This window comes from Schistocerca piceifrons, chromosome 8, assembly GCF_021461385.2.
Source record: "Schistocerca piceifrons isolate TAMUIC-IGC-003096 chromosome 8, iqSchPice1.1, whole genome shotgun sequence".
In the NCBI taxonomy this organism is placed as follows: Eukaryota; Metazoa; Arthropoda; class Insecta; order Orthoptera; family Acrididae; genus Schistocerca; species Schistocerca piceifrons.
Window position 1 is genome coordinate 237,791,995 of NC_060145.1, and position 23,472 is coordinate 237,815,466.

Sequence of the window (23,472 nt, forward strand, 5' to 3'; positions counted from 1 at the left end):
GTTCTAGTTGTTTGTGGGAGATTTGCAGTATATTATTTCATTCTGCTTAAAAATTAAATGACATTCGAAGCTGTATTGCTCCTCTTCTCGTCTCTTTTTAAGTGTGAACTGCAGGCTAACTGAACCAGTTAACTGGCCGGTGCTGTCCAAGTCAAATGCGCCGGTAAAGCTGTTGTCCGTTGTTATAGCTAAGCCGATGTCCTCGCAATGCACAGCACAAAACGTACCTTTCTTATCGTACTTGACAGTACTCCAGACAGCTTGGATGCAGTCCTACGTGAAACTGAAATCCAATGAGATTCCTGCAAACGCGGAAGAATACATAGCGCAATTTTGACATCAGGTTTATTCTTATACGACGTACGGACTGACGGCTGACATATGATGGAAAACCGCACATATTGAACGTTAATATACAGAATAAGTTGCATTTCTAAGACTAGCACAGTATAGGGCGATTCTAGATGCAGCTAATTTACTATAACTAGCTTTATTCAGCTATGAAGATAAAGTGGAATCAATTAGTAACTACGTCGAAATGCCCGCCGTTAGACATCATACGATCCTCGAGCGAGGCAGCATAGCCAACTGAAACGCAAAATTGTTGAGTACTTACGTGGACGCTGTGCTTGAAAATCAGTAACGCAGCTAAGTTCACTGGTACCAAAATTCCGTCAGGATTGTAAATAAGTTTTGAAGAACCAGTTACTTCTGGTCGAAACCAACATCTTTATCATTGATACAGACGCGTGTGACGTTGGTAGCACTGTAGCCACACTGGATAAGGTTAAAAGTGAATGTGAGTACACAGTTCATCGAAGTTGCGCTGTCAGAAGCAGGTGCTCATAAGAGAGGCGGAAGACGCCTGAACATGCGTGTGTTTACCGCATCGTTTAGCTGATTTTTACCAAACGTACAAAATGAAACAACAGTGAATGAGTGAATATTTCCGTGTACTTCGAATATACGATCACGTCATCGACCGCACTCATGGATAAATCAAAAATGAATTCACGGAACCCGTTTCTGCGTCCATGGATGGAAAATAATGGTGCAGCTGCCGCAGCTGCGGCTGGGAGCATGGGTTTGAAGGGAATCATTGCAGGTTAGCAACTATTTTCCGCACAATATTCGGAACGCTCACTTCAGTAGCAGTGGTGTAAATGAATAATAGCGTTCACTGTTTATTACAAGCACATGAGTGACAAGCGGGGGGCGGGGACCTCTTTGTAAAATTAGGCGTATTTTATACACTTCGCATTTTTCAGGTAGTTGAAACTCTTTCTGAATGTTTTTAATTGGATTGTTTTTGCAGGTGGAATTACGGGTGGCATAGAAATCTGTATTACTTTTCCGACAGAGTACGTAAAAACCCAGTTACAGCTGGATGAGAAAGGTGCTACAAAACAGTATTCAGGAATATTTGACTGTGTTAAAAAGACTGTGCGGAGTCATGGTTTTTTCGGACTCTACCGTGGTCTCAGTGTGCTTCTTTACGGCTCCATTCCAAAATCTGCTGTACGGTGAGCAATATATGTTGTGAAGTATTACCGTGATCGAGCGTGTCATAGCAGTATCAATACAATAATTGGTCAGTAGTGTAATTTGTTTGCGTTTCTTCTAAATATTACAACTTTGTTAATAAATTGTTACTAGTATGATCATTGACTTTCATAGTAACACTTTTGTAATCTTACAGCTGTTACTGCTATTGACAGTGCTGTCACCCTATAGCAGTACTTATATGTTATCAAAAGGGTTGTATTTACACAACTTGTGTTCTGATGTAAACATTCCTGAGTAATTCTGCCTCTTGTAAATGTGAATTGTAGCTTAACAAACTCTTTCCTTCTTGATTTGTTTAATTTTGAGATAGTCATTATCATCTCCAAAATCCTTTTTTTAAAACTAAGTTTTTATCTTTCTGACTGGTTTCATTTGTGTGCTCTTTACTGTCTTCTCAATGATATCATAACAGTATTCTATAAACTGTCTTAAAATTATCATTCACCATTTATTCTTTTCCTGATCAGTTTGTGTTTGCACAATGTATCTCATGTGAAGTAAAAGCTGTAATTCCTATTAACATTGGAGCACGTTTTAACTTCATTATAATCTTCAATCAACCCATTTCTTAGATAAATTACAAATAGGGAATGTCATAACATATACTATTGCATGTGTTTTGTATGTTTGTCTCAGTACTTTTACAACAAATTGGTAACCTTACCACTGCAGCCTAAATTGTCTAAGATCACTATGTTGATATTGGTAGATGCAAATTTCGGATAAAGTGTGCTATTAGAACACCCTCCCGCCCACCCCCCCCTCGCACAATATCTTGGTTGTGGTGACAGACTGGTCTGTAGCACAGCCCAAGTCTTGGTTAAGTCAGAAGGTGACAGTTTAGTTGCGAGTTGGTGAAGCCTAAAAAATGTGAAACCAGGAAATCTGGTTATGGTAATTAACTGACTGGTAGCTAAGCCTAATGTTTACATCTGCAACATACAGAAAAATGCAAGGGGGAGTCCAGCACATAAACTTTTACCAAAAATTCTTGCTACTTTTGTTCTAGGCAAGTCACTGCTCATTACTTTTTGACAAAATGACTGACAGGAAATGAAATGTGTTGTAATAAAAATGTCATTGTAGTAATATTGATATTGTTTACCAAGCTTGTAGAAACGTCTATTATTAGCCACCCCTATCATGTGCTTTTCCCTACATTTCATTACTATTAAACACTATAGCAAACGGGCCCAAAACCTTAACACTACTGGCAAATTGGCTAATATCTGAAGATTTTAAGTTTATCTGTTCAACATTGTTAAGATTGGTATGGAAGTGTTTGCTAAACACTAGTGTAATGGCTTTTACAAAATGAGCTTTCTATACAGGCTTCTTCCCTCTTGCTATTGTCTTTGTATTTCATTCACAGATAAATGTAGAAATGAACAAAAATAATAACAACAATATATACCATGGTTTAAACTCATTGTTTATTTTTATTAAAATACAAAATAGATAAGTTCACAAATTTGTTTATTGTGTTTCCTTATTATATTTTTAGAACATTTATTAGCAGACTACTTCTGTCTTACTTTTATAGCTATTATGAAGCTTCCCTCAGAATGTTAAATACAACCTAGTAATTAAACTGCAGCTGACCCAAAATATCACATTTCTTGTCTTTCTTTTACTCAACATGAAATACAGGTTTGGCACATTTGAATCTATTAAGAAGCGCAATGGTCGATGCAGACGGAAATCTTTCTCCAAGCCGCAGACTTCTTTGTGGGCTTGGAGCTGGTGTAGGTGAGGCAGTTCTTGCTGTAACACCTATGGAAACTGTTAAGGTGAAATTCATCAACGATCAACGCTCTGCCAACCAAAATTTCGAGGGTTTTTTCATGGAGTGGCAGTTATAGTCAGAGAACAAGGTAGGTACAACTTTGACACTGTTTTACACACATTGACACTGTTTTACACACATTGACCCTCAATTGGTAAACAAATCTTAATTAAATGTTTGCTCAAAGCTTACTTTTACGCATCACAGTATTTTTGTTGTCATGTAATCATGTTTCATTCTCAGAATATAAGTGCATCTCAGTCTGCAATGTATTTGCTGCTACTTCAGTTGCTGATTTTGTCCAGTACATTTATAAGAATGTTATTTTATCCATGCTGGTTCTTGTCAAACTCTGTGGCTGTTATTCAATTGAGGATTGTTGCAAGGGACTGCAACCAGCTACACGTACTTTTGAGAAGCATTATTTAATTACCATAAATGGTTTTGGACCAGTATGTCCATCTTCAGAGAGCCACACATGTTGCAGTACATTATCACATTTGCCAGTAGTATTCATCTGTTCCTGCACTACACAAGACGACAAATAATGAGGCACTACAAAAAAAAAAGCAAGTGTTGCCATCTGGAGATGGACACAATGGAGCATAGCCATCATGGTAATAAAATATAGCTCCTTAAAAGTGCATGAGGCTGGTTGTAATATCCCTCTGCAAACAAGTGTAAGAAGCTATTTCAACAAATCTTTCTTGAAATTTCTTTTGTCTGGTAAGTTTAACAAGTGATGCGTTCAGTTACAACAACAGTAACAATTGCAAAAAGAAATATAACTGTTTGATTAATCTGGCACTTACTTGTTCACTTCCCCAACTGTAGCTTAAAACACTTGTTTGCTAATTCAGCAATAATTTGTCAAGTTTTGACTTTAGCATTTATTAAAATGTTCCTTAGAAAGTCCATACCTTTGTCTGAGATGGAAACTTGACAGAATTGTACACAAAACTGGACTGGGAAAGGAGGACGGCGACACACGTTAAGAGTTGATAGCCAACCTAAAAATAAACATTAATGTATGTCATGTTCCTTAAAGACATGACATCAGCTCTTTTTATGAAGAGCTAAGGACTATATTTTGTCTATGAAGACCAACATTTTTTCTCCACCCATTTCTTTCCTCCCTCCTGAGTAGGCTTCTACAGGTTTAATTTGTGTATTGATTTCTGGTACAATTCCTGCTGATGTTTCTCGGTTTCCAACATTTTTTATGTTGTTGCAAGAGAGATTATGTGGACACTATGACCAGAGAGTAAACAGACAAGAGCTTTGACTGGCCGTAGGAAGAGGAGTGATGTGAGGAACAAGCCCTGCCTCATTCCCACATGGTTGGAAGCCTATGTCCATATACTGGTGATCAAAGGGATTGCCAACTCCTCCCTGTGTTGTAAAGGTTGCGCTCAAACCCCGCTATGGATCAGGATTAGTATCTTCATTCATTTTGGAAAAAAAAAAAGAAGAAGAAGAAAGGTAGCACACAACACAAAGTGTTTGGTGATGGCTACAGTACAGTTGTTTGCTGCGATAGGCAGTGTTTTGAATGTGGTAGTTCTGGCATGACTTTTGCTGGTATCTTAAGCAACCATAGATAAAACCACCTCCCCCCCCCCCCCCCCCCCCCCAACCATTCAAGTACTGTCACAGTGTAGTGTACACATAGTAATCTTACTTGATATAAAAAAAGCATTTTCATTGTAAGAAGATGGCATAAATAATAAGACAGGATTTATTGGATACAGCCTGTCAAGTTTTCCAAAGTGTAATCTCCACAGGTCATCAGCAAGTGCTACTTCTCTTCAGGGCTGCCGCAAGTTTCCCCAAGTGAAATTCCCTGATTTACAGACAAGTTTTAGCATTTTTCCCTGGCAGATTGATATCTCAATGGCAGGTAAAGACACAAGTTCACAAAAATATGTAAGGACTTCAGTATTTCTAAATGTGTGAGCAAAAATCTTCAGTACTAACATCAAAATCTTTTGCAATGCACTGCTTTAGATGGAGAAAGCAAGCTTAATGGATATATGTTTCATCAGACCACCGATGTTATTTTATTTCAATAAAACTAAACACATTTGGTGACAAAAATACGCATTTTGTTGGAGTTGCAAGACATTTAAAATACACTGATTTCGGGTGTAACCTCAGAAAGAAGTATGTTTCTTGAAAGATGTGTGTATGGCACCGAAGAGTTGTGTAAACCGACACTGTAGGTGACTGCCAATAAAATGTTGGTTCTGCTATGTTCGTTATTGGTGGTTATTACCCCTTTGTGTTATGTCTATTATTTTACATGTATTGTGTGGTTTTTCATTCAAGAAACATGTGAGTACATAGCTTACAAACTGTCACAATTTTCTCCTTCTTATTGTACCATACTTTGTAATATGTCAACTATTTCCGAAGTGCCAAAATGTACTAGAATAAATAAAAGTCTACAAAATGCCGCACCGTACTAGGTACTTGCAATGAGACAGTCGCAATTCCTGAAATCCATCACCCGTGCCCTCTGGCCTGCTGAGGAGCACCACAGTCCTGGGTCCATTGATAAACCATGAAAATCTGTTGCATAACACCACACACAAATAGACCTGGCCGAGGACAGATCAGTGAGACTAGATCTGATGGGCAGTGCCTGCACATTAGTGGGAAATGATGGGCTCTTCAGATCAGTAGGTGTGATCCATTACAGATACCTGCAAAAATGGCCAGTGGTTTTGGCCCATCATGGAAATCCACTCGTGTAGCCAGCTATTCTACTAATGAGGATAGGTAGCAACTCACTGTAAAGATGATCACTGAGCCACAGACAGGCACATAGAAAAGACAATCACACTCACACAACAAAATTTTTGGCCATAGCCTTTGTCAAAAAACGACAGAGTGCGCGCGAGCTCGCACGCACGGCCACTGCGTCAACAGCCTCTGAGAATCAGATCCAAACAAAGCACTCCTCATGCCTCCCTGCCTCGTGGAGAGGGAGGGAGGGAGAATTTCCTGAATAGACAAGAGGAAACTTTGGCAGTATTGTTTAGAAAGCATTGCAAAGAGTGGGAGAAAGAAAGTTCACATGATTTTAAAAATTAATTATTAGTTACCGGTTTGGAGACGTTCTTAATAAACCAAAAGCTACTTCTCAGGACAATATGGACTCCCACGATTTCTTAATGACTATAGTAGATGAAAAATTCATTTTCCGTACATTTCCTTTAAAATATTTCTACTAAACACATCACTGCATTCTGTGATTTGAATATACTTGCATAGAATTATTTAAAGCAGGCAATATAAATTGGGTGCTAACGACTTAAGTTCTCTTTTTAGCTGTAACAATAAAGCCTTTAAAAATATTAGACCACTCACTTCACTTCGTACTATTTCAGGTTTTCGAGGAGTCTATCAGGGTGTAACAGCAACAATCATGAAGCAAGGCAGCAATCAAGCAATCCGCTTCTTTGTTATGGAAACTTTAAAAGACTGGTATCGAAAGGGTGATCCCAAACAGCCTGTTCCAAAACTACTCACAGGTCTATTTGGGGCAATAGCTGGTGCTGCCTCTGTCTTCGGGAACACACCTATTGATGTTGTCAAAACAAGAATGCAAGTAAGTAACGTTGTACTTCACAGTACTTATAACAATGGGTTCAAGTTTTCATCGTGTAGGTTTCTATAGTTTGTGACATGAACAACTTTCTCAAGTACAAGTTATTTATTAAGACACAAATCATCTCGCTCTTATTAGTCTAGTTACGCCAAAGATAACAACCTAAAAAGTACAAAACAGTTATGTAACAAAGGCTGGAGGTTGGAAATGAACATCGACTCGTTAAGTTTTCAGAATCTTACATTCATTATTCCAAACCTGGATGGAAATGGGAAAACGAGAGAAAGAAAAAAATATGATTCAGTCTGAATACCCTCCCTTTCAGTACGAAAGGCATTCAGTAAGTAATGTAACATTTTTTTTTGTGAAAGAAGGTTGGTTTTATTCGGGGTTCCAACACACCTTAATATTCCCTACTCTTCTGGCTCCAAAATCCTATTTTTCAACATAATCTCCATTCAATGTGACAGCCTCATGCCACCGTACTGGGAGGGCCTGTATGCCTGCATGATACCACTCTGCTGGTTGAAGTTGAAGCCAACACCTTGCTGGATCAACACTCTCTCCACGATCCACACACTGCATCCCGTGTGTACATCCTTCATTGAGCCAAATTTGTTTGAATTTTTGTGCTGAAGTAATTTCTTCTATTTCCTGGGGGTTAGCACAATACACTTCCTAGCTGATCACTGCACAATGAGGGAGGGCATCAAACAGAATAACTCCTTCTGAGTCCAGAAGTCCATCACCATGACTTTACCAGCAGTGGTGTGGCGCCACTCCGTGGTTTGCTATTGTGTTTCCAGTTCAAAGTGATGAACCTATGTTTCATCTCCAGTGACAGTGTTCAACAAAAAAATTTCATGATCAGCCGTGAAACCACACGTGCAATGCTGCACCGTCGATCATTCATTGCTTCTGTCAGGTGGTGAGGAACTCAGTAGGTGCACACACCTTTTCCACAATGTTACACAACAAATTCCACATTTTTTCAAATGAGACAAAAATGGTTGCATTACTTATTGAATGCACTTTATACTTACCTGACACTTAAAATAATGTCAAAGGTGTCTTACACAAGAAAGACATTTCTTATGTATTAGTATAATCAGTAGGTTGAGTAATAGTATGTTGAAACTGTTTGCCAACTGGGACTGATCAACATCTAATGTAAGCTGTCTTCTTCCATCTGAATAGTCTGTATACACCTAACTGATAGATAAAGCTTTAATTTGCTAATAACTCTGCTCTCTTTGTATAAATTACTGTTACATGAACTCACTACTGTCTTGTGCTCAGAAGGCATGAAATAAATGTGCAGGGAATGTCCTTTCTTAGACTGTTCACAGCCTAAGACATTCACAGAGACTAAGATGACTGAACATTCATAAGAGGAATAAGAAAAATATCGTCATTATATCCAGTTTTCATTTAGGCTTCCTTATCTGTTTGAATTTCAAGTAGACTTCAACTTGTCTTTCCAATTCTTCTCAGGGTACTCAACTTTTACCCCCTTGAAGTGTATATTTGTACATTAATTCAGGCATCTGTTCATCTTAATATAATGAAAGTGTTCATGCTACATCTTTCTGTACCTTCTATTTTCTCAGATATGCTCTGGAGTTCAGTGCCGATTTCACTATTCTTGATCTGATATACTAGCTTATAACCAGCTAGTTGTCTTAGGAGTCTCATTTCTGCTGCTTCAATCGTCCTCCGTTGACTTGTGGTTGAAGTCTAATTCTCTGACCAATACATTAGAACTGGTACTGCCATCACATTATAAAATTTTAATAGTCTTTCTTAACCTTATTGAGAAGAGTGCTATTTATCATACCAACCAACTCTTGAAATTTTTGCACTTTATAGTCTTGATCATTGGATGCAGTGTATGAGATAGCATAGTTATTTAAAAGTATGTGGTTTATCATCAATTATTTTTGCTCTTAAATGCTCCTAACCAAGGAATGTCGTTAACTTAGTTTTATCTTTAGATATTGTCATACCAAATTGCTATCTGTAATTTATCATGAGAGTCTGCCAATATTATTTGATCATCAGCAAACAGAAATGTATTTATCGCTGTATTATTAGGTTTATAGTAGTGCACAATTTTATTCTGCCATGTCTTTATGACACTGTGTATATATTAAATAATGGTTTCAAGTTTAGTGTTAGATTCCACTTTTCAGCTATGAGTGGTGACGTCATACCTAAGGCAGAGGTGCTACATAGAGGCAATCTGTGAAAGAAACTCATCATATTCGCAAAGAAATGAATGTAGCATATGATAAAATTATGATCACAGTTCACGCGATTAATTACTTAACCACAGATTATATAAAAAAGAATTGAAGGCAACAAAAATAAATAAGAACAGAAAAAGGAAAGCATACTTGTGTGAAATAAATTATTATTGTTAATTTATGCGAGTAAAAAAAAGCACAGAGAACCTTTAAATCTATTACAGTATAGTGCATGATGAAGTCATTATATTGTAAAATAGTGTTGATTTTTGATAATGGTTGAATCTTATAGGACTAGTACACAAGTAATGAATATTCACAAAAGTAGGGCCTAAGAAATATTGGAAACGGTAACTGTAACTAAGCTATGTAGGTCAATTTTAGTTACTGACTCCAACCACTCCAGGGTAAATTACTCAGTTTGTTTTTCCAGCAGGCATGTGCACTTTCTGCATTTAATCAGTAACTAGAATTGACCTAAATAGGTAAAATCTAGTTACCAATTCCAAACATTCCACAGTTTATTATTTAGACCATTCTAACAACAAGTGTGTGCCCTTAAGTGTTACAGGATTTCTACATTTGGTATTATTCTCTTCACTACTGTGCAAACGAGAAAAATTTATTGTCTGTACCTAAAATATTTGTTACTTTTTTCTAGTAGTTCTGAGATCAATAAGAAATTTAGAAATCCTTCAAAAACCTAGTCTACAGATTTACTGCATAAACACCAAAATTATCAACCATTGTATAGTTGGAATCAATAACTAGAACAGGCCATCTAGGTAGGTTAATTCTAGTTACCGATTCCAATCATTCAGTGTTTTATTTGTCAGATTGTTTTTTCAGCAGGTTGTGCACTAAAATGTAGGCTAATTGGATTTCTGCACTTGTAATAGCTCTCTGAACTACTGCGAAAAAGTTACTAATACTGAAATAGGCAACTGGAATTTACCTATACAGGTCAATTCTTGTAGCCGATTTCAATTTTTGTTAATTCACCACAGTACTTTTCAGAGAGCAATTACAAATTTAAAAATGTTGTTATGTTTTAGTGCATACAACTCTTGCAAAAATAATTTGCATATGGATCATAAAGCGTTTGGAATCGGTAACTATAATTTACCTATATAGGCTACTTCTAGTTATCAATTCCAATATTTGTTACTTTTTGTGAGTTGTGTACTGACTTTCCTTTTAGTATTTAGTGTGTCGGGTTCACATTTCATGCCTTTGTGTTGTATTTGTTATACATTTCATTTTCCTGTTTTCTTTTACATTTTAGTTTCCCACCACCCAAAACCCCAATTTTCCTGTGCTACTCCCATTAGATTCATTAATTGATAGTACAATTAAAATATTTTGTAATAGTATGACCTCACCATGTGCTTTACTATAATGCAATTTAAAGGTTTTCTGTACCTTTTGACTTTCATAAATTACCAGAATAATTCTTATTACATATGAAAATTTGATTTTTTATTATTGTTCTTATTTATTTACATTATCTTCAATTTGTTTCGATATACTTGTTGACGGAGTAAGTAACTGTGTGAAATGTGATTGTAATTTTATCGCATGCTACATTCATTTGTTTGCGAGTATGATCTGTTGCTTTCATAGATTGCCTATACGAGCATCTTTGTATTAGGTACGATGTCACCGCTCAAAGCAGAGTGGAATCGTACACTAGATAAAGGACACCCATCTTAATTCTTGGCTGGTGGTTCTCACAAATTGACTTCCTTTATGCACTTCGATTTTGTTGTGTGTATACATACTCTAAATTATACTTAATAAAAGCTGAACTGTACCATTCTTTTCTAAAATTTCTCATACTGTAACTCTTAACTTTATCAAAGGTTTTCACATAATCAATAAAGGCTAGGTGCAGGTGATGATTCCATACAGTGTGTTTTTCAATTATTTGGAGACTGGAAATACACTCTATAAGCAAGGTCATCCCATCAAAAACACATTCTGTTTATCTGTAAGAAATGTTTATGACAGTATCTTCATTTGTTCTTAATTTCACACACACACACACACACACACACACACACACACACACACACACACACACACACACACACAGAGAGAGAGAGAGAGAGAGAGAGAGAGAGAGAGAGAGAGAGAGACTAGTACACATGCCTGATATCGTATAGGGCCCTCACGAGCAAGCAGAAGTGCCGTAACATGACATGACTCGGACTCGACTAATGTCTGAAGTAGTGCTGGAGGGAACTGGCACCATGAATCCTGCAGGGCTGTCCATAAATCTGTAAGAGTATGAGGTGGTGAAGATCTCTTCTGAACGGTACATTGCAAGGCATCCCAAATATGCTCATTAATGGCCATATCTGGGGAGTTAGGTGGCAGCAGAAGGATTTAAACTCAGAAGAGTGTTCCTGGATCCACTCTGTAGCAATTCTCGACATGTGAAGGGTGTTGCATTGTCCTGCTGGAATTGCCGAAGTCCATCAGTGCACAATGGACATGAGTGGACATGTGATCAGACAGGATGCTTACATATGTGTCACCTGTCAAGAGTCATATCTAGATGTATAAGGGGTCCCATATCATTCCAACTGCACACCGTTACAGTGTGTCCACTAGCTTGAAGAGTCCCCTGCTGACATGCATGGTCCATGGATTCATGAGATTGTCTCTATACCTGTACACATCCATCCACTTGATACAATTTTAAATGAGGCCCATAGACCAGGCAACGTGTCTCCAGTCATCAACAGTCCAATGTCAATGTTGGCGGGCCCAGATGAGGCATAAAGCTTTGTGTCATGCAGTCATCAAGGGAACACAAGTGGGCCTTTGGCTCTGAAAACCCATATCAATGCTGTTTTGGTGAATGGTTCACACAATGACACTTGCTGATGGCCCAGCATTGAAATCTGCAGCAATTTGCAGAAGGGTTGCACTTCTGTCACATTGAACATTCAATTGTCATCGGTCCTGTTCTTGCAGGATATTTTTCTGGCCACAGTGATGATGGAGATTTGAGGTTTTAACGGATTCCTGATATTCACAGTACACTCGTGAAATGGTCGTATGGGAAAATCCCCACTTCATCACTACCCTGGAGATGCTGTGTCCCATCGCTTGTGCACCGACTGCAACACCACTTTCAAACTCACTTAAATCTCGAAAACCTGCCGCTGTAGCAGCAGTAACCAATCTAACAACTGTGCCAGACAATTGTCTTAGAAAAATGTAATGATTTGATGGAATATTTTTTGTCAGAATTTTCATAGAAATAACGAAAAGTGGGAAGTGGACATATACGGTATCAAACAGAACAGCATGATAATTTCTTCATGTACAGGTCCTGCAGCCTCAATGTATCATCTAAATGATGGAATCATTTTAACTGCCATAGGCTGTCAGTTTTATTCCTTTAACACACCATGTGTGTAAATTACAATATTGGTAAGTTTTAGCCTTAAGTCATTATCAAAACTTTGGTACTGGTGATTTGTGTGTCGCATCTGAAATTTTTCTTTCTTCATATGTGGGGCAGACACACAGATATATGTTGAATGTTACAGATGCAGAACATGTGGCAACCATAAAGCATACTATTTGATTGATGCATGTTTCCTGAAATTTGTAACAGTTATATGTATGTATGAGTGCAGAAAAAAATAGTATGCTGCTAAATGAATGCCTACATGATGTGTTGCTAAAGTTGTTCTTGCAAACTGACTGGTGTGTGCAAGACAAATCTGTATCATTCGACATGTGTATGTGAGGGAATGTGTCTGTCCCCAAATAAAACGGAACATTTATATCGTAGATTTGATAATGGCCTAGGGCCAAAACTGGCTACTAATGAAAATTATATGCAAGGTGCATTAAAGGAATAAAACTGACTTGGCACCATCATTTATAACAGTGTGAGGCTTAGTTTTCTAAATAAAAAAATTAATAATAATTGTTATTATGATATTCTGTTATCATCATTATTTTACTTTAAAGAAATCAGGGTAATTAAGAAAAACTTAAGTAAAAAGCTTAAGTACAGATTTGAGGGAAAACTGAAATATTCCACAGACAGCTTCTGTTACCTATGTAAATAAAGTGTCAAAAAGTTCATCTCTTTTAGGCCTATTGTTGTGCACACAAAAATTTGTATTGGTGAGATATTTAAGTGTCAAAGTGGCTTCCTTTCAACCAAGTACTACATTTAGAACATTTCCGAAACATAAGATGCTAGGAAGGCAATTTTATAAACATCTCTATGGTAACACCTCAATGAGGTCTCAACTCCAGAGATGACTACTGTTTTTCCTGCAGCCATTAGCACTTCAGAGTTAAGAGCTGGCAACAGCACTGCTGGCTGTCACTGATCTTCTTATGCCTTCTCAACGATAGTGTCTGAATGACGCCTGGTACAAGTGGAAAGTCTTCCAACAACACTGTAGGAAGAGAAGCATGTAAGGAGGATCCAGAATAGAAAAGGGAGAAAATTCTGTGTAGGCATTGACACTACTGACAAAGTCTTGTCATGTTTGCGGTCACCGAATGTTTCCACATTTTTTTTTATGATGTGCAGATAACAAAATGATTCATAAGCTGTTGGTAGATAACCAGATGATGATGGAAAATTATGCAAAAGATGCATCTGTTTCTTTTTGTATGATACTGAAGAAGACTGACTATTTTATGATTGCAAATATTGTCGTCAAAGAGTAGGCATGTTTGAGAGGCCCTCCACTGTTTGACGTAGAGCAGCACCTTAGAATGGAAGAACTTCCTACAACTATAATTGAACTGCTCTTTGACAGTGACAATGATGACCATGAAGGGTGACTTTTCATGAGCTTTTCCCGATGAAAGAAAGTACACAATTTCAAAGCACTGAAAAGTGTCAGGTGTTTCTGTAATATGTTTTATTTCTTACTTTTATCTAAATGATTTCACAAAACACTTGACCATTTTATATTCAAATATTCCTTTGTTTAACAGTGGGATAGCAACTACAGTTTGCCAACCTTATTCATTCATTCAGCTGTCAGTGTGCATATTTCTTGTGTTTCCATTAGTTTAATATTAATACAGCAAATGGGCAAGTAACGTTACACCAGGTACCTGGACTGTATGCTGACACAGGAGAGTTGAAGTCAGTTTTGTGCTAAATTTTTCACAATGACATGTTGAACAGGTCTTGGGGAGAGGACACGGATTACTGAATTTAAAAAAAAAAAGGATGCTATTTAAAAAGAAACTGTACTGGTGTTCATGTTTTGTAATGAACAAAGTTACAAGAAAGAGAGTCATGTTGGTTAGTGTCCCTCTCATAGCTAAACATCATTTGGTTGATGCATTTTTTATTTTTCTTCTGGACAAAAAATTACTTCGGGTGGTCAAGAGAAATGGGACACCCTGTATAGTCTTAGGAATTCAAATCAACTAGGACAAAAAGTGACACAATACATATATATGTTATATGAGAACTCAAATGGTTCACAGACATGTTCATTTCCAGTGAGATTACAACAGAAATCCTAAGACATTTAACCTGGCAGCCACTTGAAAAAATATGCCTTATTCACCCCCCCAATCATCATCAGAAAATTCTACGTATCTGTTTCCAGGTTGGGTTACATAACTAGTACATCACATTACATTTAATATCCTTATGTACAATGTAGATGACATTATACTAAGAAAAGCATGCACAGAATTAGTAATTCTTTTTGCATTATTTGAGAATGTAACAGGAAAAATATATATTAGTTACAACAATAAGTACAGCCGGCCATGGACTATAGATGTATCACCCTGCTGTCAGTCTAATCATTCTCTGCCACAAAACTGTCTACTTATGCTGTTGTTAAACTCCTTTTCAAAGGTGAGAAAAGGGATGTCAATAACTGTCAACCTGTTTCACTTCTGACATAATTTTCCAAGTTTTTTGAGGTGTTGATGTACTCTAGAATAGTATCGCACCTGAGCAACAATAATATCCTCAATAAACCATAGTTTGGGTTTCAGAAGGTTTGTCCTACTGAGAATGCCATTTACATGTTCACTCACAAAATTTTACAAGCATTAAGTAATAATAGAGTGATGGATGTTATTTTCTGCAACCTATCCAAGACATTTAATCTCAGTATTCTCCTAAATAAATTGAAGTTTTATGGGATGAATGGCATAGCCAACCAATGGATAGTATCATACCTAACCAAAAGAATGCAGGAAGTTGTGCTTACAAGGGAACCTCCCCATCGCACCCCCCTCAGATGTAGTTATAAGTGGGCACAGTGGGTAGGCCTTGAAAAACTGAACACAGATCAATCGAGAAAACAGGAAGAGGCTGTGTGAAGCTATGAAAAAATAAGCAAAATATACGAACTGAGTAGTCCATGTGCAAGATAGGCAACATCAAGGATAATGTGAGCTCAGGAGCGCCGTGGTCCCGTGGTTAGCGTGAGAAGCTGCGGAAAAAGAGGTCCTTGGTTCCAGTTTTCCCTCGAGTGAAAAGGTTACTTTCTTTATTTTCGCAAAGTTATTACCTGCCGTTCGTTCATTGACGTCTCTGTTCTCTGTAATAAGACTAGTTCCTGTGTTTTGTGACCGCACCGCAAAACCGTGCGATTAGTAGATGAAATGACGTGCCTCTCCAATGGGAACCGAAAACGTTTGATCGCAAGGTCATAGGTCAACGATTCCTCCACAGGAAAACACGTCTGATATATTCTACAGGGTGTTACAAAAAGGTACGGCCAAACTTTCAGGAAACATTCCTCACACACAAATAAAGAAAAGGTGTTATGTGGACATGTGTCCGGAAACACTTAATTTCCATGTTAGAGCTCATTTTAGTTTCGTCAGTATGTACTGTACTGTACAGTTGGCCCAATTGAAGTAAGGTACTGTTGACTTCGGTGCTTGTGTTGACATGCGACTCATTGCTCTACAGTACTAGCATCAAGCACATCAGTGCGTAGCATCAACAGCTTAGTGTTCATCACGAACGTGGTTTTGCAGTCAGTGCAATGTTTACAAATGCAGAGTTGGCAGATGCCCATTTGATGTATGGATTAGCACGGGGCAATAGCCGTGGCGCGGTACGTTTGTATCGAGACAGATTTCCAGAACGATGGTGTCCCGACAGGAAGACGTTCGAAGCAATTGATTGGCGTCTTAGGGAGCACGGAACATTCCAGCCTATGACTCACGACTGGGGAAGACCTAGAACGATGAGGACACCTGCAATGGACGAGGCAATTCTTCGTGCAGTTGACGATAACCATGTCAGCATCAGAGAAGTTGCTGCTTCACAAGATAATGTTGACCACGTCACTGTATGGAGAGTGCTACGGGAGAACCAGTTGTTTCCGTACCATGTACAGCGTGTGCAGGCACTATCAGCAGCTGATTGGCCTCCACGGGCACACTTCTGCGAATGGTTCATCCAACAGTGTGTCAATCCTCATTTCAGTGCAAATTTTCTCTTTACGGATGAGGCTTCATTCCAACGTGATCAAATTGTAAATTTGCACAATCAACATGTGTGGGCTGACGTTGGTGATGTCTTGATTGGATCTCATGTTCTTCCACCTATGCTCAATGGAGCACGTTATCACGATTTCATACGGGATACTCTACCTGTGCTGCTAGAACATGTGCCTTTACAAGTACGACACAACATGTGGTTCATGCACGATGGAGCTCCTGCACATTTCAGTCGAAGTGTTCGTACGCTTCTCAACAACAGATTCGGTGACCGATGGATTGGTAGAGGCGGACCAATTCCATGGCCTCCACACTGTTCTGACCTCAACCCTCTTGACTTTCATTTATGGGGGCATTTGAAAGCTCTTGTCTACGCAACCACGGAACCAAATGTAGAGACTCTTCGTGCTCGTATTGTGGACGACTGTGATACAATACGCCATTCTCCAGGGCTGCATCAGCGCATCTGGGATTCCATGCGACGGAGGGTGGATATATGTATCCTCGCTAACGGAGGACACTTTGAAAATTTCCTGTAACAAAGTGTTTGAAGTCACGCTGGTACATTCTGTTGCTATGTGTTTCCATTCCATGATTAATGTGATTTGAAGAGAAGTAATAAAATGAGCTCTAACATGGAAAGTAAGCGTTTTCGGACACATGTCCACATAACATATTTTCTTTCTTTGTGTGTGAGGAATGTTTCCTGAAAGTTTGGCCGTACCTTTTCGTAACACCCTGTATACAACACTGGTGACGGCATGTGCGTCACATGACAGGAATATATTGTCAACCCCCCTAACTTGTACACTTGGCGAATGGGTAAAAAGATTCTTCTACCTTGCCCAATTTAGGTTTCCAAAAAAAATGATGAAAACATAAGAGTTTGTCACATAAACTGCAACAAACGAATGCAACAGTTTCACATGTTCCCTGTGCTCTGTCAAAACATATGTGTTTAACATTTTCAAATTTTTACGTGTGTAGACCGTCAAATCCTGCATATGTCCAAGCAAATCTGAACATGTCCTGGAATTTTGTAGAGCGATGTTGATTGTGTGTGCGTGCCTGAACTTTGATAATTGTCTGAAAATAAAAAATTAAACTTTTCACTTGAGGGAAGACTTGAACCAATGACCTCTCATTCCACAGCTGCTCACACTAACCACGGCACTCCTGAGCTCACACTATCCTTGATGTTGCCTATTTTGCACATGGACTGCTCAGTTTGCATATTTTGCTTATTTTTTTCATAGTTCCAAACAACTTCTTCCTGTTTTCTCGACTGATGTGTGTTCAGTTTTTCAAGGCCTATCCACTGTGCCAACTTATAACTAAATTTGAGGGGGGTGCGATGGGGAGGTTCCCTTGTAAGTAATTCAACTAAAGTAGTTTGCAGATGTAATTTTCAATCTCAGGTCCATTACTGTTCCTCTTATTTGTAAACAATCTTCTATCAAATATACAACAAGTAGAATTAGTTCTTTTTTGCTGATGACTCTAAGGCAACGGTCTTGCCGCAGTGGATACACCGGTTCCCGTGAGATCACCGAAGTTAAGCACTGTCGGGTGTGGTCGGCACTTGGATGGGTGACCATCCAGGCCGCCATGGGCCGTTGCCATTTTTCGGGCTGCACTCAGCCTCGTGATGCCAATTGAGGAGCTACTCGACCGAATAGTAGCGGCTTCGGTCAAGAATACCATCATAACGACCGGGAGAGCGGTGTGCTGACCCCATGCCCCTCCTATCCGCATCCTCCATTGAGGATGACACGGCGGTCGTATGGTCCCAGTAGGCCACTCGTGGCCTGAAGACGGAGTGCTTGCTGATGACTCTAGCACTGTAATCAATCCAAGCATATATACAGAAACAATGTTCTAAACAGTATCACTGACTGGTTCTTTGGGAATGAGCTTACTCTCAATTTTAAAAAGATGCAACATATTCAGTTGTGCACATCTGTGGGTGTTTCACCAATGATGAGTGTAACACATGGTGAGGAAATAATAAATATAGTGGAAACTTCAAAATTCTTAGGTGTTTATACTGATGACCATTTAAACTGCAGAAAAGTACATTTTTGATCTTATAAAACAACTTAGTGCAGTCACATTTGCACTTAGAATCATTGCAACTCTGGGGAGAGACAAATCAGTAAGCTGATGTATTCCGCAAATTTTTGTTCATTGGAATAATGTTCTGCGATAACTCATCTTAAGAAAGAAAAGTCTTCATTGCTCAGTAATGTGGTGCTCACCCACAAACATGTTGTAGAGATTGTTTAAGGAGTTGCACATTCTGACTGCTGCTTCACACTATATTTATTCCCTCATGTAGTTTGTTGTAAATGATCCAATAGAGTTCAAAAGGGAAAATGATGTACATAATTACAAAACCAGAATGAAAAACGACATTCATTACTCCACAGAACAGTTGTCTTTAGCATAAAAAAGGGTGCACAGTGCTGCAACAAAAATTTTTCACTACTTACCTAACAATATCAAATGTCTGACAGACAGTGAAGTAAAATTTGGAAACAATCTGAACATGTTTCTTTTTGACGACTCCTCCTATTCCACAGAAGAATTTCTATTACTGTAATGTGTAGGAGTTGGTGGGTAGGAATTACTGACATCTGTATATTTAAAATGAATAAATGTAAATGTTCAGCATGTATCCATATTTACAAATTAATTTGCTACGTGAATGTAATTGACTTGTTCCACATCATTACAATGTATCGTGCAAAATTATCCATGAAACTAACTAGCTAACTAATTCATGTATACACTTAATTCTGTGTTCAAATCCATAATCAAAGCCTGCTAATGACCAAGCTATGAAACTACGTGACATTTAGGTTAGTCAGATATGTACAATATGCTATTTGTTTTAGGGCACCGTTCTTTAAATTGAATCCCTGAATTAATTTGACTTGAAAAAAAGAGAACTGTTGTGCACTACAAGAGAGAGGAGAATATTTGCAAAAACACTAATTTTCCTTTATTCTTCTATTCAAAGATGTTACAAAAAGTATGTGTGATCACTGTATTTCATGTCTTGAAATTCAAAAAATGATTTTGAATAGTAATGGTACCATTAAATTGATGATAAAATCTCTAATACATAAATTGTCTACAATACAGGCAAAATATTAAAAGGAAGGAAGAGTTAGATGTATTGTCCAGTCATTAACAGGATTATTAGAGGTGTAGCACAAATTTGGTTTGGCAAAGGTGGGGAAGGAAATCAAGTGTGCTAAATTCAAAGAATTCACTTGTAAATTTAGGAAAACACAGACTAAATCTGTGTGGTTTGGCGGGGATTTTAATGCCACTCATATGAATTGCAAGTGACAATCTCTTTGGCAATATGCCATCATGCTCAGTGGCAACATTCTAAGACAACATAACACTCAAAAATACTCACACACAAATATTGCGTAAGTGTTTCACCAAATCATATCAAAAATAGAACACAGTCACTCAGGACATTGACAATGTTATGAATTAAAAGCAATTTCAGGAGATGTAAACAGAAATTGAAAATCAAGCCAGGCGTCCCTCCAATAATCCACAACCTACATGAGTAAAACGAAAAGATAACAACTTCCTTCAGAACAGACAAAGAGGAGATCAATGCAAGTAAAACATAATGCAGGGTTAAGAGTGCAGAATATATAAAAACAGCAGACCTAAAAAGTAAAACGTAATGACTTGGCTGCAAGTAAAACATAATGCAGGGTTAAGAGTGCAGAATATATAAAAACAGCAGACCTAAAAAGTAAAACGTAATGACTTGGCTAATAAATGAGGCAGGCACAGTTGAAGGCCACTGGAGCGTGACATGTGGCAAGAGGAACCCCACAATATCCCCTCCCCAGCCTGAGTATGGTTAAGGCATTAAAGCAGGGAGTAAAAGCCATTGGCAAACTAGTCTGTTGTCCTTTCATTATCAGCTAACTTTCAGGGTAAAGAGGTCTTACGATGCAGCTTCTGTCGGAGTGTTACAATGAGAAGACTAAGAGGAAGCTACATTGGAAAACAAGAGGGAAACATATATTTTAGGCCCTGGTCCTGTGGTCTGGGTACAGATTAGGAGGAAGTACGTGAAGTCGTCAATGGATACATTCAAGAGTAGTAAGGTGGAGGTCCCTAATTTCCAATTGCGTTCCAGTTTGGAAGCCCACCCTTGGTCAACTTTTGGGGGGTGACACTTCTGAGAAGGGCAAAAAGACCCCCGGATGGCTAGGGAATTGGAAGTATAGTAACCAAGTATCAGTTGACAACATCAAAACTGTAGACGAAGGATTCCAGCGCCCACCAGAAGACTGTCAGTTGGGCTCATACAAAAGGAACCTGTGGCTATCCTTACACAATAATGATGAGCTTAGTCATGACAAGACCATTGCCCTATATAAATACAGGAGGTATGGATAAGAACATGGAGAGCATTAAGATTCTACACACAGTTTGTTTTAATATGACAGATATGGGTTAGACATGTTAGTTGATTATTGAAGAGGAGGCCCAAGAAAGAAGACTGTGCAACAAACTTTAACTTGGCAGCATTTGTTTTCCGCATTGCTCATGGTCGGTGTGAGAGGAGGGAGAGCCATGCTGTGGTGAAAAAAATGCACGACGTGTTTTACTCACGCTGGTAGATGAAAAAAAGATATTCTCATTCTAGGCTCCAGTGCAATCAATTCACAATGTCTACATAATCGGAAAGAAATAACCACCAGGCCTATGTGGTCCACAAGTCTATCGCTGGTCATAAGAAAGAGTGTAACACTGCTTCAAACGAGACAAGATGGTGAGATGTAGATTTCGACTCCTGGAAGCCATACTGATAGATGGACAAAAGGTCTTGCCATTACAGGCTTCAGAACGATGGAACGAGTATGTGAGAAGTGTGGTAGCAAAGGCAAATGGTCAACTTCGGTTTTTTGGGAGAATTTTAGGAAAGAGTGGTTCACCTGTTCTTGAGTACTGTTCGATTTGTTACCTGTGTTTCAAACAACACATAAATGTTACAGACATGCTTCAGGAATTCAAATGGGAATCCCTGGAGGGAGGGTGAAGTAGTTTTCGACAAACACTATTTAGGAAATTTAGAGAGGAGGCCCTTTGCACCCCATCTAGGATGGTATGTCGTAGCATGTATGCCAAGCCAGCAGGCACAGCAATGTGTAGGAAAGCTGCCATCGTCGTTCACCTTTGAGATGCATGGCGTCCATCCGTCCCAGTGTACATGCACAAACGATAAACTCCTGAACAGTTTACAATTCTAAACTAATAATAAATACTATCACTGTGGCGAGCACATCATTTGTTGGCTGGGTTAAGTGTTTGGTAACACACAGCTTTACCAAAAGTGATATGTTACACTACATATACCTGCCTTTGGGTGAATGATGTTGCCATAGTTCTTTTAAATAAATAAATAAATAATTAATTAATTAATATTTGTAGTGACTAACACACTTTAAAAATTTTAGAATTATAAATTGGACAACACGAACTGGAAGTGACTAACTCGTAGGCTTTGTACTGAGAATTAAAACTGTCCACTTTATATCCCAACTCTACCATATCAGAATAAACTTTCACTGCTTAAACATATTAACTGAACATTAAGTAATGGTAATTTTCTCTTACTATTTTAACATTGTCTAACTTCATCTGAAAGCTATCTGTATGTGCACTACATCTCTGGCAATCTTGTGAACACAGGCTTAAATATCCAGAGAGGATATGGAGAGAGAGCAGCAACACAAATGGTACTCTCCAACTGGTTAATTGACTAAAGTGCCAAAGGAATTTATAAACCTACTAATTTTTTCTATTCAGGGGAAGCAAATGGCAACTCTTGTTGCTGCCACCCATATGAAAGATATAAAAAACCTGTACAAATATGTTAAGGTATACTTGAGTCTTTGGGTTTACCAAACCATATTTTAATGTTGAACGATGGAAAACTCCAGGTTGAAAGATTTGAGGTTTGCTTGCTTGTGTGGATGAATGGTGTGTGTTTCTCTTTCTTTTTCTGACAACAGCTTTGCCAAATGATTATGTGTAAGTGTTGAGTTGGGTTAGGTTGCAAATTAACATGTCATCTTCACAGTTAGTAGCATGTTTCTTTCCATACATGGTTGGCATTTTAATGTTGGTCAGATTTCTCAATAGACAGTTCATATTTCACCACAACACCTATTATTCATGGTACCATTTCCCTCAAGTAAGAGGAGTTACAATTTTAAAGAACTACAACCTCTCGTTATCTTGCATAACATACTCCTTCATGTCTAACTTCCTTCATTGTGGACAGCACACAAATCTCAGACACTTATTATTTATTTATCAAATCAGTATGCAAATTAACCACCGAAAGTCAGATGGCTTCCTCTATTAGGCAGCTTTGAGTAAGCCTTAAAACCCACTGTATTCTCCTCCTGTAGAAATCCTCAATGACACCTCCTTCCTCAAAAGGCCATCTAATCACCATCAAATTTTCACTGGGATAGTGTCCCTGTATGCATCTCCCTTCTCTTTTATTTAAATGTAGATCCTCTTTTCTTTGGTATATCTACCCTATTCATTACACATCAATATAATAAAAGGAAACATTCCACGTGGGAAAAATTATATATAAAAACAAAGATGAGGTGACTTACCGAACGAAAGCGCTGGCAGGTCGATAGACACACAAACATACACACAAAATTCAAGCTTTCGCAACAAACTGTTGCCTCATCAGGAAAGAGGGAAGGAGAGGGGAAGAC

The 23,472-nt window shown here is 38.3% G+C and overlaps 1 protein-coding gene and 1 pseudogene across 1 annotated transcript in view; both read left to right on the top strand.

The window, feature by feature from the left end:
- Nucleotides 1-636: 636 nt before the first annotated feature.
- LOC124711132 (putative tricarboxylate transport protein, mitochondrial) overlaps nt 637-23,472 on the top strand; it is a 39,090-nt gene continuing 16,254 nt past the window's right edge. Inside the window, 6 exon segments of the mRNA XM_047241026.1 lie at nt 637-1,105; nt 1,316-1,523; nt 3,217-3,247; nt 3,249-3,381; nt 3,384-3,440; nt 6,745-6,965. Of these exon segments, the coding sequence (XP_047096982.1) occupies nt 991-1,105; nt 1,316-1,523; nt 3,217-3,247; nt 3,249-3,381; nt 3,384-3,440; nt 6,745-6,965 (765 nt within the window). The 5' untranslated portion in view covers nt 637-990.
- Nucleotides 18,192-18,309, top strand: LOC124712671 (annotated as a pseudogene).